This window comes from Sitophilus oryzae, unplaced genomic scaffold (genome assembly GCF_002938485.1).
Source record: "Sitophilus oryzae breed Bouriz unplaced genomic scaffold, Soryzae_2.0 scaffold_213_pilon_pilon, whole genome shotgun sequence".
NCBI lineage: Eukaryota > Metazoa > Arthropoda > Insecta > Coleoptera > Curculionidae > Sitophilus > Sitophilus oryzae.
This window is the reverse complement of record NW_022146767.1, coordinates 1279038-1295884: the sequence shown is the minus strand read 5'-3', so window position 1 is coordinate 1295884 and position 16847 is coordinate 1279038. Positions and strand designations below refer to the sequence as shown.

The window sequence follows — 16847 nt, the reverse complement described above, 5'->3', positions numbered from 1 at the left end:
CGATAAAATGGTATTTTGAACGAGCGATGCAATCGCGAGAAATTCAGAAATTATTATTTCAAGGAATTTATTACGAGTGGAAAAAATATTGTGCTGGGTTGGCGTTGGTTTCTATGCAATTTGACAAATAAATAAAGCTGTCTCTATAGTTGTCAGTTTTGAGTCAATATTTTTTAATTCTCTTTCGTGTCGATTGCTGATTGAATTGGAGCCAGAAATGGCTCAAAACGAAATAAGTAAATTACCAACAGATATTCAGGCTGAGGTGACAAACGCCATATCCAAACTACTTCCATTTAAATCCCGAATAACTTATAAAAAGGAATATCTATATACAGGGTGTTTCAAAACAAATACGAAAAACTTCAGGGGGTGATTCCTTGTTCAAAATAAAGGGTAGTTTGCTTTATAAACGTTGGGTCAAAAGTCAACCATTAGGAAGATATCGCGGTACAAAGATGGCGGAAAAATAATGTTTTTATTTTTTATCTTGAAAACGAAAAGCGATAGACTAATGAAATTTTATGGAAGCATTACTGTTATGAAAACACACTTTCTGGTTTGGTTTGGATCAGGATCAGGATGTTTCTAATATTATTTTATCTGACATTACTCTACTGCAATATGTTATTATCTTACGATCAATTAATTATACCGAAGCCTTTTTTCTTTATGTGAAAATGATTTTTTGTCCTGACAGGCAATGCTTTACATTTTATTTTTTAATTTCAAATCGGTGAGTTTTATCAAAAAAACAGAAGAGATTAAAAAGTTTCTAAACAAACTAAACTATCGAAATTAATTTTTTTGCATGTGTTTGATAAGATTTTTCTTTAAATTTCGTTAATAAGAATGATAGGGGTAGTTTATTTCAACCCCTTCCACTCATTTTAAAAAAATGAAAAAATTACCGGAATGTATGTTTTCATAACAGTAATGCGTCCATAAAATGTCATTAGTCTATCTCTTTTAGTTTTCAAGATAAAAAATAAAAACATTATTTTTCCGCCATCTCTGTACCGCGATATCTCCCTAATGGTTGACTTTTGACCCAACGTTTATAAAGCAAACTACCCTTTATTTTTAGCGAGGAACCACCCCCTGAAGTTTTTCGCATTTGTTTTGGAACACCCTGTATATCATCAAAAAATGACGAATTCGAGATGTATTTGAAATAAAGTTAATACATGACCTCAAATCCTTAATTTTAAAAATACATAAATGTATAATAACCAAACCAAACTATTACAGTTGAGGGTTCCAAGCTTTGGTATTATAACAGCAAATAAAACAATAATTCACCACAATACATCAAAATATTTTACTTTTGCTCTGGACACGCGTTTTGATAACTATGTTAGCCTCATCAGCAGCTGATTAAAACTAAACTAAACTCAAGTTTTAACTATCAAAATTTATTACACTTTTTTGCTTATCATATCGTTCCATCTTCGTTTGTTACTTCCTGTTTGACAGTATGTTAAAATCATTCAACAAGACGTTTCTGAAATTTAATCAATAATAAAGAGTTACTTTAATTATTACTCTAATTTTTAATTCTCTGGGATATCAATAAACTTTGATTATATAAGTATTCCTTTTCGATGTTAAAAAATATCGATTCTACAAATATTAAAGGAAAAACTTGTATATTCTCCAGATGATAAATAGATGCCAAGAAAATTGTCGTCAGTGAATTAACATAACCATTGCTAGCAGCAATTGATAGTAACAGTCGCGTTTTGGCTGCTCATGTAGAACAAAATTACACACTAAAAGCCCGATGCTTGATGTTATCTCTCTTCCGCATACTCCGGACATTCAAAAATTCATTACTTTGTTGCCTCTTTACTTTTTGGTTGCCGTTGTTCACTGAGTTTACAATTTTTCTCATGTTTATTCCCTTTAAGTTTTCATGGAAAATATACTTGTACCTTTTGAGGTACCAACCCGGTTTCCTCTTACCCTCTACAAGGTCACCGTTAAGAAGAGATTTTGGTAGGTGGTTTACTTGCATCCTGCATACGTGACCAGCCCATCTTAAGCGGCTACTATCTCCGCAGTTAGATATCTCAATGATCGATACGTATGAGACATGGTGGAACCATTTGACAGTTGTCTAAGGTGTCTGTGTTGCAACTTGTTTAATGATTTTATGTGCCAGCGGTACGTATTATTGCTTGGTACATTGTAAGTTTCGTTTTTGTACCTGAGTCATGTTTGTAGAATACCTTGTCTTTGAATTTCCAGTATTCTCTTGAAGCGCTGCTAATTCTGTGCTGTGCTGAATTTCTGAGCCGATATTGGCCTTTTCCGAAATCAGATTGTCAAGGTAAATGAATTCCGCTACATATTCCAATAGTTCTTCTTCGATTTTTATAGCATTATACAGAGACTATGCAGAGTAAAAATTTACTAGTGTTGTTTAGTGTTACACATCGAATTATCTATAAATTTTAATGTTCATTCCCTCAGAGTCTCGTTACAAAAAACTATCAGAGAAACAGTTTTATTTTTTGCTCACCCCTCCCTGTCTGAGTTTATTCGCTCATTATATTGAGAATCGAAGCGAGAGGGGCGTGCTTTTTAAAAAACTATCCAAGGATAACGCCAAACATAAAAATTGAATTTAGGAGACCGCATCCTGAATTTTCAGCCGTTACGCTTGGCGGTCACCCCCCCGGTAGCGCGCTCGTGCCCCGAAAGATCCATTTTTTTCCATTTGACGACGATGGCGAAAAGAAAAGGAAATTGCTGATAATGATTGGAGGGTCGCGTGTCACACAAACGACCGATTTTAAACTTGGTTTTTACCACTTTGGGGGTGGTTCGGAGCTACTTTCAAACGAAAATCAGTTTATTACTACAAAAGGACACTAAAACATAATTTTTTTGAAGGTTTAGAAGATTTTTGCCGAGTAAATCCAGAATTCTCTTTAAAAATTAAATTTCTTGTTTTTTAGTGTTGAAATTTCAAGCTTGTGTACTTATACAACAGGGAGGCGCATTTCATTCGCCTCAGTTGAATATACGAAAACGGAAAGATGTAGAAACAAAATATTTTATGGGTATATGTGGGGAGGCAATGTGCATAATTTAAAATTATTTTGAAATATACCGGGTGTTTTAGAACTAAGATCCATACCAAAGTTTTATTTTTTCTTATGGAACACCCAGTATTTTATTTCATATTTGGATCCTTGGACAGAAAATAAGGCATTTATTATAGGGGTTAAATATATGTACAAGCTTTGGTTTTTGAGACATTTAAAGATATTTAAATGCGTATGCTACAATAGAATAGACTATCAACACCCTGTACATTACTTTTCAGAATGTAGAGAAATAAACTTTATTGAAAAATTTTATTGTTTCCGTAACTTTATACAGGAGTACCAAAAATTGATTTATTTTACATTAAAACTTCGTTATTTCAAATGAAACACCCTGTATTTTTTTAAATAAATCGAAGCATATTTAAATGATCTTTCAAATTATATTAAAGGCTGCCTTATACCCATCTAGCTCGGATTTTGTATAAAAAGCGATTTTTCAATAAAATGGCAATCAAGATGGCTGGTGTCCCCATGGCAATTTCCTAGTGACAGTTAGTAACTATTTATAAAACATTAGTTTTTGGTCATTATTATTTAGATTCATAACAGTTTACTTAAATTTACCCATAATAGTTTAATAAATAAGTATTCAATATATTATCAAGAAAAATAAAGCTGTTTCTGCTGGCGGAACGAATGGAAATATTACTAGTGATTTTATTTTGTGAAAAAAATTGCTTCTTGGCCTCAAGGGCTTATGCTCAAAGATATCCTGATAAGCATTCCTTTGAAAAACTACTTGTCCTATTTCGCAGAGCTGGTAGTGTGGTTTATAAATAATATATTAGGCAGAAACCTGTCGTTGGAAGTAAAGAAAATGAATTTGCCGTGATTGGCTCTTTTATAGAAAACCCATATATTTCTACAACTCATCGTAAACTAAATCAAAGAACTACTTCTTCTTTTTTCTTGATAGAATAATAAATACATATTTACTAAATATTATTTATTAAACTATTGTAGGGGTAAATTAAATAAAAAGTAAACTGCTATAAATTTAAATAAAGTCCATAAACTTATTTCGTTTTTGAAAATAGCTACTAACTGCCACTAGAAACTTGTCATTACGACACCAGCCCTCTTGGTTGCCATTTTATTGAAAAATTGCACTTTATTCAAAATCTCAGCTAGGTATAGCGAACCCTAATATAGCTTGAAAGAGCATTTGAATCTGTTTCAATTTATTTTAAAAAAAATAGTGTATTTGAAATAACAAAGTTTTTATGTAAAATAAATATTTAAAATAGACCAGGAATTTTTGATACCCTGTATACATTAAGCGAAGCAATCAAATTTTTCAGTAAAGTTTATTCGTCGGCTTAAAAGACAACACGAGCATTAATTCTGGAAAGCAATGTACAGGGTCTCTTAAAATTTGTGTCGAGTGTTGTCAGTCATCAAAAGATCAGCTGATAAAGATTTGGCAATATACAATATTTACAACATTTTCCGCAAGATTTTTCCTAACGGATTATAAATCTTTTTTAGCTGGATGTAGGTCCAGGAGGCTTGATGTAACTCCAGTCCCGACTTTTTTAAAACACCGGATCTACCTCTCTCTAATTTGATCCATCTTTCTAAAAAGAAATATACTTCATTAATCAATAAACATTATTTTTTATATAAATAACAATATAAAATATTTATTTTTTGTCGACATCATTGTATAAGATTCATCAATAAGTATTAAATAATCTTTAAGTGTGTTCATTTTAATAAAACAAAATAAAAACGCGAAATCACCACAATACACCAAAACACTTTTACTTTTACACTGGACGCGCGTTTCGCTAACCATGTTAGCATCATCAGCAGATGATTATTACAGTGTAAAAGTAAAAGTGTTTTGGTGTATTGTGGTGATTTAGTGTTTTTATTTTGCTGTGTAACACCAAAGGTTCCAACCCTCAACTGTAATGTTCATTTTACATTCTTTTTTTAATATTTATATAAAACATAAACTCATTTCTATTGTTTATTTCAGGTTGTAGCTGGCTCAGGTGTAAGAGGATGGCTGGACGGTTCCTTAGAACACCAAAACTGGCTCAAACTTGTAACCAGCGTCTCCAATAAGACCCTGGCAAATATGAGGCATACTTTGATTAATGGACAGGTAAAATATTTAAACATATAACATTGAATGTTTATTTATTAACATTTCTTTTAACTATTGTAAAGTTATGGTATGAAACGATATCGGATATTACAAGCGGAAGCAAGCTGTTGTTAGGACCAAGAGAACCATTGAATTTGCAAGATTTGTTTGCGGATTCTTCTACAGGAGATGAGAGATCAGACAGAGAAACGAGTAAGTACAGTAAAATAAATTTTAACTAAAATATCAACGCTTTAAATATACAGGGTCGCTGATATACAGGGTGGTCCGAACTGTATTCCGGAAACTTCGACAGCATATTCTGCAGATAAAAATAATTAAAAAAGTTCGTATAAGTGTATGTTCTAAAATGGTTAGTTTCGGAGATACAGGGTGTTACAATATCATTTTTATTTCGATTTTTTCAAAATAGTTTCTGAAGTAACGTCAATATTTAGGTAAAAATTGGTGTTTGGGAGTTTTTTGACATGAGAAATTTGATTTTGATGTCAATATGACTCCTATTTGTAGAGGGCACCACCTACATGTGCTTTAACTGTTTTGAAGAGTAATAACTTTTCATGCTTACCTGTATAAAACTACTGGGTGAAAAACTATTCATTTCCGTGATTTTTTACGTAAAAAATGTCTCTTGGTAGAAATCGCTACAAGTAACCGTTCTCAAAATATTTAGAATTGAAATAATCAATACATGTCATTATTGGCAAAAAATAAACATTTCGAGTAGATAGTTATTTGACTGAAATGATAAATTTGGATACTATTTTTTTCAATTAATTTGTTCTTCGAAAAAATGATAATAAAACAGTTTCTGTTGAATTTTTGCCACAAGAACATGTCAAATTTAGGATTTCAGTCTAATAACTATTTAGTCAACATGTTTAACTTATGTCAGTGAGGACAGGTATTGATAATTTCGATTCCAAATATCACGAGAACCATTACCCGTAGCGATTTTTACCAAGAGTCATATTGAAATTAAAATCAAATTTCTCGTGTCAAAAAACTGAGAGATACCAATTTTTATTCAAATATTAATGTTACTTTAAAGAGAAAAATTATTAAGAAAAAAACGAATTAAAAATGAAATTTCTACACCCTGTATCTCTGAAACTAAGTATTTTTGGACATACATTTATAGGAAGGTTTTTACTTATTTTTATTTGAAGAATATGCTGCCGAAGTTTCCGGAATACACTTCGGACCACCCTGTATATGGGAACGGTCGATTATTAGGTAAAATATATGAGATACCGTAAAAAGTTAAACATAAAAAGGGTTTTTAATTGTTTATTAGCGAGTAATAAATTTAAGTAGATAGGGTCGGTGATAAAGTCGTAGCACATCAAAGTTTTTTTTTAAATGGAACTATTTCAATTCCTCCTTCAATTCTAAGCATTACGAATTAATTATTAATCTAAGAAATTCTCTAGAACTCTATAATTCTTCTATCCAAAGGCTATTCTTCTATTCTTCTACATAGGTATAGACATTTTCTATAATTCTTGAGAATCCGGAGCTTCATGTTTATTCTTATACCTAATTATTACACAAGTATACACGGTTTTGGACCTGAGTAACTAAAAGCAATTTCTAAGACAATTTTTGGAGCTGAATCCAAATCAACAGTCCATTTTTTAAGATTGGTTCTAGTTCGAAATATTCAATAAATTCATCATATTACTATTTTTGACCGTTGACGGTCATTTATTGAATTAAACAATATAAATCAGAAATGAACAGAGGTTGAATTTTCTTTTATACTGAACAGTCTTTTATACTGCTTGGGATCTGTTTCACGAATTAGGGTCCAACAGTAATCGCTCATCATGCCTTCGTCCCAAAATTCTTGGTATCGCCTTTCGATTTTTGCTATATCTTGGTGTAGCCGCTCTCCTTGCTCGTCGCTCGTGTCGCCCAAGTTTTGTGGAAAAAAATAAAAATGTGAATGCAGAAAGAGCCCCAATCTTGTGGTAATTTTGCAACAAATTGTCGACTACTTGCTTGTAATCCGGTGATTTATGATTACCGAGAAAGTTGTGAACAACACTTTCAAACGATGCCCATGCTGTTGCCTCATCAAGCGTTAAACATTTTGTAAACAGCCATTAGTTTTCGAATATCAGGTCCGCCAAATATTCCTTCTTTGATTTTTGCGTATGACAGTTTTGGAAACAACTTGGTTTAGTATGGGAAAGCCGGTCCTTCGCGATTGAGTGCTTTGACAAAGTTCTTAATAAAGCCAAGTTTAATGTGAAGATGTGGCAGTAAAACGTCCTGTGGGTTTACAAGTGGTACAGAGGACACATTTATGCTATTGCCATGCGCGAACTCGAAAACTAGAGCCAATCTTGACAAACGGATTAAAGATCTGAGTTCAGGGCATCAAATAACGTTAAGAATCGTTCTCATCTGTTCGGGTCCAAAAGTTGACCCGAATTTGTAAACTTGTGTATCACTGAGACCAATCGCCACTGCCTGTTATTTCAACTCACTGTAACTTATTCAGTCGTCGTTATAATTGCATATATTTTAAAAATCATTTAATCTTACAACGCGTGACATGGTAGTACTCACATCCTGTCCAAGACAAAAAATAACGTGAAATAACTAACTGCAACCCCGTTTTCGAATCAATCGCGTCCAATTAGTGTGTCAAGTGAAGTCAGAAAGGCGCACATGCCGGATACGGTGACCTCTTCCGGTGTACGCTTGCACAAACATCGACCCCACGCCGGAATCACGACCAAAATCAAAATATAATCGGCAAATCGGTCATTTTTGTGTCATACTTGTATGAGGGTGGGTTCTGGACGAAACACGCTAGACACATATTCATTATCTTCAAATTGATAGGTGTTTAATATCAAAAATGAGCTTTTAACTATAATATTGTGTGTCTATTTATGTTGTACAAAAAATATAATATTTGGTAATAAGAATAATAAAATTTTGCAGGAAGATTGATTGAGATATAACCGTTTTTAAACTAAATTTACTGCTTATTTAAAGCCCTTTCAAAATTCTAAATTCGAAGAATTTTAAAAGTTTTTAGCCGGAGGTACTGTATAATAGTGTCTTCTCTAAAATTCAGCCTACCAATATTTGCAATCTTTTTTGATACAAACACAACCAAACTTATAGGAATCATCTATTATTTTTCATAATTTTTGAGACGTGTATGAAAATTTTGTATTTATGAATAATACTAAGTCGTTACCAATGACTTTTAATGAAAAATAACCCATATAGTAATAAAAAGAATTAATCAGTTCACAAAATCAACACAATGGTATTTTTCGGTTTCTAAAACGAAATTAAGATTTAAATTTTTAATGGCCACAAAGCAAAAACAAAAAGAAAATTGATAATTTTAATAATTCTTGTTGCCATCATTGCCGTTTTGCAAGCTTCTATCCGCGCTGGTATGCTTCTTATTAAATTATCAACGTTGTCTTGGGGTATGTTTTCATATTCTGCTAATACTGCATCAATAAGCTGTGCGAGATTTTCTGGATTGTTTCGACGAGCTCTAACCCTTCGTTTGACCTGGTCCCACAAGTGTTCGATAAGGTTTAGATCTGCATGAACTGCCCTGCATGTTCACCAGAGTGAACATGCAGGGCAGTTCAAAACTATGACATCTTCCGTTTCAAGATATTGGAGGAGCACTATCGTGCATGACGTTAAATTTATTCCCAATTGCAGCTCTCTAAAGACTAACTATTAGTTCTAGCACCAAATCAACATACCTCCGACCCGTTAAAGTTTGTTGAAGTGGAAGCAATGGAGTTTTTGCTCCCAGCATAATACCTCCCAAGAACATTACAGTGCCTCCTTTATATCTTGGTACAGATTTGGCAGCCTGGAGTCTCGCTCATCTTCCTGGAGCTCTGAGAACCCGAATCGATGATCATCTGATCTTAGGCCATTTCTAGTCTCATCCGAAAAAAGAAAATTTTGCCAATTATCATTTGTCCAGTTTTGATGTTGAAGGCATCAGTTTAGCCGATCAATTTTATTTTGCCGAGATAACTGTGGAATCCTTAACTCTCTCCTGCTGTAAAACCCTCGAACACGAAGCATTTTACTTATGGTTTCAACTGAAACGTTCACACCTGTAGCTGCCAGAAGTTGTCTTTGTAGCTCTGGATGAACATTGGGATTTCTTCTAGCGATTTGGCACACAAGGCGGTCTTGTTGTTCAGTTGTGACTCTTTGACGACTTTGTCTAGGCCTGTTCTTGTGTGTTCCTAATTCCAAGTACCTTGCATATGTTTTCGATACAACACCCTGGGTAACACCTACTATCTCTGCTACGTCTCCTTAGGGCATTCCTCCTTCAATGAGAGCAATAATTCTTCCCTTCTGTACATCTGTTAATCCAATATAAGGCATTTTTTTAATTTTTCGAATGAAAATTACCAGACAATCGTGAATTTACTACTGAACACAAAATTCAAAAGAAAATTAAATCGCAGCAGTCGTTTATTCTTTAATCATCTTTGTTTACAACAAAAAGCCTTATCTTAAAGTTGTATACCGATTTTTTTCCTTGCAAGAAATTTAGTCAGAAATAAAGAGTAATTCCAAATAAGTTTGGTTGTATGTAGTGTCTTCTTTAAAATTCAGCTTACCAACATTGGTTTGTCAAAACTAAATGTTTTTACACTATAACAGTATACATTAATATTACAGTAGTTCCTATTAATTTTTTTAAATTCTTCAAATTTAGAATTTTGAGAGGGTTTAAATAAGTAGTAAATTTAATAGCGAATCCACTGAGCTAAAAATATACTGTATTCCTTTTAAAAATATACCACTTTAGTTTGAAAATATGTTTGAATCACCCGTATGTTGACAAAAATATTTTCAAAATGTGCGTTACCATTACCCTCACTCCCTCACATTATGTAAAAAAAAAATAAAAATTACAAACCAAAAACCTAATATAGAGGGTTTTCGGAAGCCTGTGTCATCCTGTATATCAAAAACTCTTTAGATATATCAATTCAAATACACGCGTCTCACAGATATAGATATAACCTATTTTTGTTCTATTTTATTATTTCACTTTTATAGCATGCTGTTAGGTGTTTACCTAGCAGGACTATAGTATAGTTTTAATGAATGCGAGGTAATGGGAAAGTTAACCGCCAAAACAGCGAGATGGCTTTCGGATAGGCGGTGCGTTCACGTGCCATATGGCGCGGCTCATTGTTTTAGGAAAACTGCGATGAATATTTCATTGAAGGGTGAAGGGGCGTACACACGGATAGGGACAGATGTGCCGGTAAATATGGTTAAATCGGTGTACACACCTGACTTTTTCGTGTATATGGTATATCCCCAGTTTAACCCATAAAGCTAAATGGGATTTCGTTTCGCCTTTTTGGTGTTTTTTGAAATGCCTATATAGACAATAGTATATTGTTTTATTAGGAATAAGAATAATACTTTTTGCGTCGAGGCTGTACGTTTGACATTACAGGCGAGGCACAAAAAGTCATTTTTACTCCCAATAAACATGCTATTTTTTTTTCAAACGTCAAGATTTAAAAGTAATACCTTGTAAGTAATTATACATATATCGAGAAACTATGATTCCACTCGTTGAATTTGACACTTTATGTCAGTTTAATAATATATTTTCGTACTTTTGTGCTTAGGTGTTGAAGTGCTTCACTTTTTTGCCTAGGCGTTAAACTGGCCTTTTTATATATTGTCAACCACATCGCAAAAATTGATACCTCTCTAACGTTTGAAAAAAAAAATCATTTTTTACTTGCATTTTTATATTATTAAGCCAATTCTCATAAACTTACAAGATTACTATTGCTAACTGTTTTATTAACCATATAAGCAGACTATTATTTTAAATTAATATGAAATATTTGCTGAAGTTTTAACCATTTAATCTTGGTGTTAAGATGGTTAGCAAAAATGTGGGTATTTTCTACTTATTTACTTTTCTATTGTAACACCAAAGGGGGTTTTCATCTAAATAATTTTAAGTATCTGGTATCTTTTTTAAAATATATCTTGCAATTTAATGTTCTCAAATTTTAGGAAGCTTATTGACTGATATAATTTGCAACGACTCAAGCGGAATTTAATGAAGAATTTCAACTAATTCTCAGATTTTTGTAAATATGAGGATTTTTAATATATCTCCACAGAAATGGATTATTTTTATTTTATCTTTTCTTTTCTGTTTTTAGATATTTTGATACGGTTTAAGGTTAAGAATTTTAATCCACTTAATCCACTAAAATATATTAAGTAACGAAAGTTTTTCAAATAATCAACCTTATAAGCAGTCTCTAGTTTTCTTTATTTTTTTATTATACATAATTAAATAACAATTTTAGCGCATTATTTCACGTAAAAAAAGTTACATTTTTATGCAAACGTTATATGGAAGACAATATGCATTATGCATGTAGGAAATTTATATGATAATTTAAATTATTCAAATCGTACTTTTATTGTATTCAAACAGGGCATGACTTTAATTCAATCACAATATTATCAAAAAATCTGTTGTGCATTATAATCCCTTCAAAAAAGGGCCTATATATCTCCTGTTACATCTCATCGGTTGAAATGATCCGAAATAAGCCCTTATTACGTATTTTCAACGACGCTTCAATTCAATGACGCGCAAACTGTTAAGGGTTTAAACCCTTATGGTTTATTTTTTTATTATTTTGTACACGCGCTAAAATAATCATGACATGTGAAATATAAACTTTTGATTTTTTATTTTTTTCCATAGCAACTGTTAAAATTGCCTTATATTTTTAATTGCTTCCATTTTTGAAAAGTCTCGTATTTCTTTTCAGAAGTTATCAATGAATTATGACACGAAAGAGAATTAAAAAATATTGACTCAAAACTGACAACTAAAGAGCCAGCTTTATTTATTTGTCAAATTACATAGAAACCAACGCCAACCCAGCACGATATTTTTTCTACTCGTAATAAATTCCTTGAAATAATAATTTATGAATATTTTTTCTGAATATTCTCGCGATTTCATCGCTGTTGAATTAATCTTTTCGGTCGACGATAAAATACCATTTTATCGTTTTGTAGGTATAAAAAATAACTATAATTTCATTCAAGTTGGACGCACACAGAAAAACTAAAAAACGTTTCAGTAAATAAATAAAGTTTTAAATTAACTAAGAATATGGGTAAAATGAGTCAAGGTAATATAGGTATAATGAGTTAAACTCTCAATAAAAAAGTACATAAAAACTGGTAATACAACTAACTAACCCCTTTTTTTTATTAAACGGACATTTTTTATGACATCGTCTCATAAATAGAGAAAAATATCGCTCTATTAAACCACGGACGAAAAAAAAAAACGCGTTCTATTATGCTCATTTTAGCCCGTAAAATCGTGGGTAATTTTACGCACACGCCCTGTACACATGTAGCGTCGGCCAGAACCATTAGACGGTGGAAGAAAGAGCGGAAAAAGGGGTAAGTAAGACCGTGTCGCAGGGGGTTGTTTTTACAAACCCCCGCAGCCTGGCATAAAAAAGTTAAAAGTAAATCGGATTATACGCGTATCAGCTGTGTGTGTATGTGTTCTTGTCGAGGGAGTTTGAAAGTCGAGAGTGAGAGTTTTATGGTACGGGATGATAAAAAATTGATGAAAATTTAACTAAAATATAGAAGAATCAATTTTTATTTATAAAAATCTACTCTACAATGTTCGAGTATTGAAATTCTAAGGTACTTCTAGAAGTCTCACGAACTCCAAATTTTGAAATTTGGTTAGCGTTTACCTCTCGATTCACCCTATAACAACCCGGGAATTTTCAATAACGGAATTTTCAATTTTGTTTTCTATTGTTTTCTGGCTTTATTTGTTAAGATAACTTAAAATGAAAAACACATTTTCATGGCAACTTTTTTTGCTCTATAGCTCTGTGTGATTAAATATTGACTCTGGCGTTTCGGCTTCTGGCGACCATCATCAATTTAATTTTTTGAAATACGGACCTGACTTTTTTTCAATTTAATTAAGTCCTTTCATCACTCTTAAAACACTATATACAGGGTTGTTCACCACATACGACACGGAGTATTGTAGCTAAACGATTAGATTTTTACAAATTGTAAGTTTTGAGTTCGTTGAAAGACTATTAGAGCTACAATTTAAAAATATTTTTACAAGATACAGAGTGTCCCAAATAAATAAAAAATATCAAAGTTGTATTTTTTTAAATGAAACACCCTGTATATTATTGCATTTTTAGTTTCTACGATTAAAATAAAGGTAAATTTGATTAAGGTTTATTACACTTAAACCTTACCGTTTTTGAAATATTTTCAATTTTGTGAAATTGCAGTATAAATTTTAAGGCTTCATTTCCCCGAGGGTATCAAAGTTTTTAATACTAAATATTTACTGAAGTTTATTTATTGATCAGTTATTGTGCTGCATTAATAAAAATTATACTAGCTTATACAGAGTGTCTAAAAATTTATTTTAAATAATTACTAGCTTTAAACGGCAATAACTTGTTTAATCTAAATGGAACACCCTGTATATTTTATGAGAATCAGATGCAGAATTTAATTGTCTATTAAATTGTATTATGCCACTTTTTTCCCTATTCCTTCAAGTTTTCATAGAAAATGCATTTTTTTATAATTTAGACCTCATTTATCAATATACCCATGGAATATTGACATTTTAGATTGTTTTTAAAACAACAAATGTACAAAATGTACAGGCTAGTAATATTATCGTTTTTAGTAATAGGATAATATTACTAGTCCATTTGTATGCAAAAAGGAAACTATTTAAATCTTTATAAAAGAGTATATATTTAATTAAATATACCGCCAGTATTTCCGCCCAAATACTAATTAATTACATACTTAATTGTGTTCGTTAATAAATTATTCTAAATAAATGTGGATTTGAATCAGAAATCAATATAATAATAAGTTATGAAAATGAACGTCTCTGTTGTTATAAATATGCGTTTGTCAAAAAATGAAATAACATGTTTAAGGTGTTAGTTTTTTTACCACACTGTCTAATACACATACATAATTTAGTTTTTTAGTATTTGAAGCAATTATTATTAAAAATCAAAATATTAAAAGTCAATTAATGTAGTTTGAATACTGGAATCATATTAATTGGTCCTCTTTAACAAACATTTAAACAGTTTTTTTATTTTTTAATGAAATAAACGAACTATATCGACAATATTAGTATCTGTACTCGTTAAAAATTTGGTACATCTTTAAAAATAATTTAAAATGTCAGTATTCCATGGGTATATTGATAAATGAGTTCTAAATTACAAGAAAATGCATTTCCTACGGAAACTTGAAGAGATAGGTAAAAAATGGTATAATACAATTTGATAGTCAATTAAATTGTGCATCTGATTCTTATAAAATATACAGGGTGTTCTATCTAAATTAAACAAGTTATTGCCGTTTAAAGTCAATAATTATTTAAAATAAATATTTAGACACTCTCTATAAGGTAGTAAAATTTTTATTATTGCAACACAATAACTGAGCAATCAATAAACTTCAATAGATATTTAGTATTAAAAACTTTGATACCCTCGGAGAAATGAAGCCTTAAAATTTATACTGCAATTTCACAAAATTGAAAATATTTCAATAACGGTAAGGTTTAAGTGCAATAAACCTTAATTAAATTTACCTTTATTTTAATCGTAGAAACTAAAAATGCAATAATATACAGGGTGTTCCATTTAAAAAATTCAACGAACCCAAAACTTATAATTTGCAAAAATCTAATCGTTTAGCTACAATATTCCGTGTCGTATGTGGTGAACAACCCTGTATAGTCACTTTGATATTTGCCGACGTTTCGTACAGAAAATTCCATCACCAGAATATTTTATGCAAAAAAAAAATAAAAAATAAAAATGCAATACGGCATTTTATTGAGTATCAAATTGCGCAACTTTGCCTCCATTTAACCGATCCTGTATCTCTTACGGTTTCCGAAAACCCAATGATGAGCGTCGAATTCGAGCCCCCCTGTACACTAACTAAAATAACTTTTTACAATTTATGTCTTGATAGGTTTCCTGAAAGTGTCCAACATCATTGGGCTTTATTACCAACCACACATTACCTCTGTCTAAACGCTTAACCCCGAAAAAGAATAGCGAGAAAAACAATCTTCCCCAGAGCGTAATACCGCGGTCACGTGTACCGGGCCCATTCCGGATTATCGCGGCCTTTGTCGCCGGGGATGTTTTCACCCTTTCCCCCGATTATTAAATGGAGATGTCACACGTCATGATCGTTATTTATGATGCCAGCCAGCCAGTCATTACTCTCTCTACTACCGTCGGTCGTCAGCACTCGCATCAGCAGCGAGATGGTGAGAAATAATGGTAAATACGGTCGGGCGAATAGGACAGATGCAAAAAGTCACGGACGTTAGACGTCGCAGTTACGTCATAATAAGTGAGATAATTGCGATAAAGGATGGGGTTAGTTTTTGGGCACGTGAACGGCCGCTGCAATGGTCGTGGATTAGACTTGGAAGTATGATTGATGATTGTGTTTTTCTTCTACGTTTCGGATAATATTTATATTGTTACTTGCAAATACAGAGGAAGAAAGGAAGAGGCAGTTTCCTTTTTTAAATCCAGCTTCAGTTCCTTTTAGTCGTATTTATTTATGACTTAATTCCGAAATATTAAAGCAAAACTTCATTGATTCTTTATTCTAGTGTGTTTTCCATTTTGCTTTTAATTTGAAAACATCATTTATTGCAAAAAAATGTCAAAGTAGATATCAAAATCTGTGTTTTTACTTTATATCTTTCACAACAACACAGTAGCTTCATTTTAAAAGTAGCCTGCGCGAGACAAATTTTTGATTTCAAGTTTTCCCTTCTTGAACCAATTTGAATTCCATCTATGTATAAGACTTTGGTCATAATTATGTTGGTGTGTGTGTATATGAAACTGGAAATTTTGATCTATATCTTATACAAGGTATCTGAAGTAATAAAAAAAATTATGCTCTGCTTACTTTAAATGCTGTTTTTACCAATGGGTTCAAAAAGTGCCAATCTTTTCACAGCGTATTCTTTTTAATTTCAATAAAAATTTAAATAAAAGCACTACCTGCAAATAGCACGAATATCCAAAGTGTTGAAAAAAACAAAATAAAAATTTCAAGACAATAAAAACTTTATTTAAGATGTCCCAAAGTTAAGGGCGAAACGTCAAGATGTAAAGAAAACTAAATTTATTTATTTAACGAACTTCAACCCAAGAAAAGATGAATTATTTATAATTTAAATAAATATACTTGCCAAAGTCCGTAGGCCATTCACCATGATATGGTCGAGGACCGCGGTTCGGATTCCGCGTAAACAAAGTAGGCCCCGTCCAGATTAGCCCTGGCAGCGAAAAGGAGACGTTAACTGAAATCTTTACTTTACTTTCTACCATCGCTTGTTGGTTGGAAACTTGACTTTACTAAAGAAAAATAACCCTCATTTACCATAATTTTCAAACCAACCATTTTTTGCCATCTTTCACTAGAGTAAAAAAAAACAAAAATATCCGGTAGTTTTT

General features: G+C 31.9%; 1 protein-coding gene across 3 annotated transcripts in view; it reads left to right on the top strand.

Annotated features, from left to right (window-relative positions):
- Nucleotides 1–16847, top strand: part of LOC115884211 (histone-lysine N-methyltransferase PRDM16-like) — a 208202-nt gene that overhangs the window by 170357 nt on the left and 20998 nt on the right. For all 3 annotated transcript variants that reach the window (XM_030902711.1, XM_030902713.1, XM_030902712.1), the window contains exons 3-4: nucleotides 5101–5229; nucleotides 5295–5424. In XM_030902711.1, the coding sequence (XP_030758571.1) occupies nucleotides 5101–5229; nucleotides 5295–5424 (259 nt within the window). The remainder of the gene's footprint in view (nucleotides 1–5100; nucleotides 5230–5294; nucleotides 5425–16847) is intronic.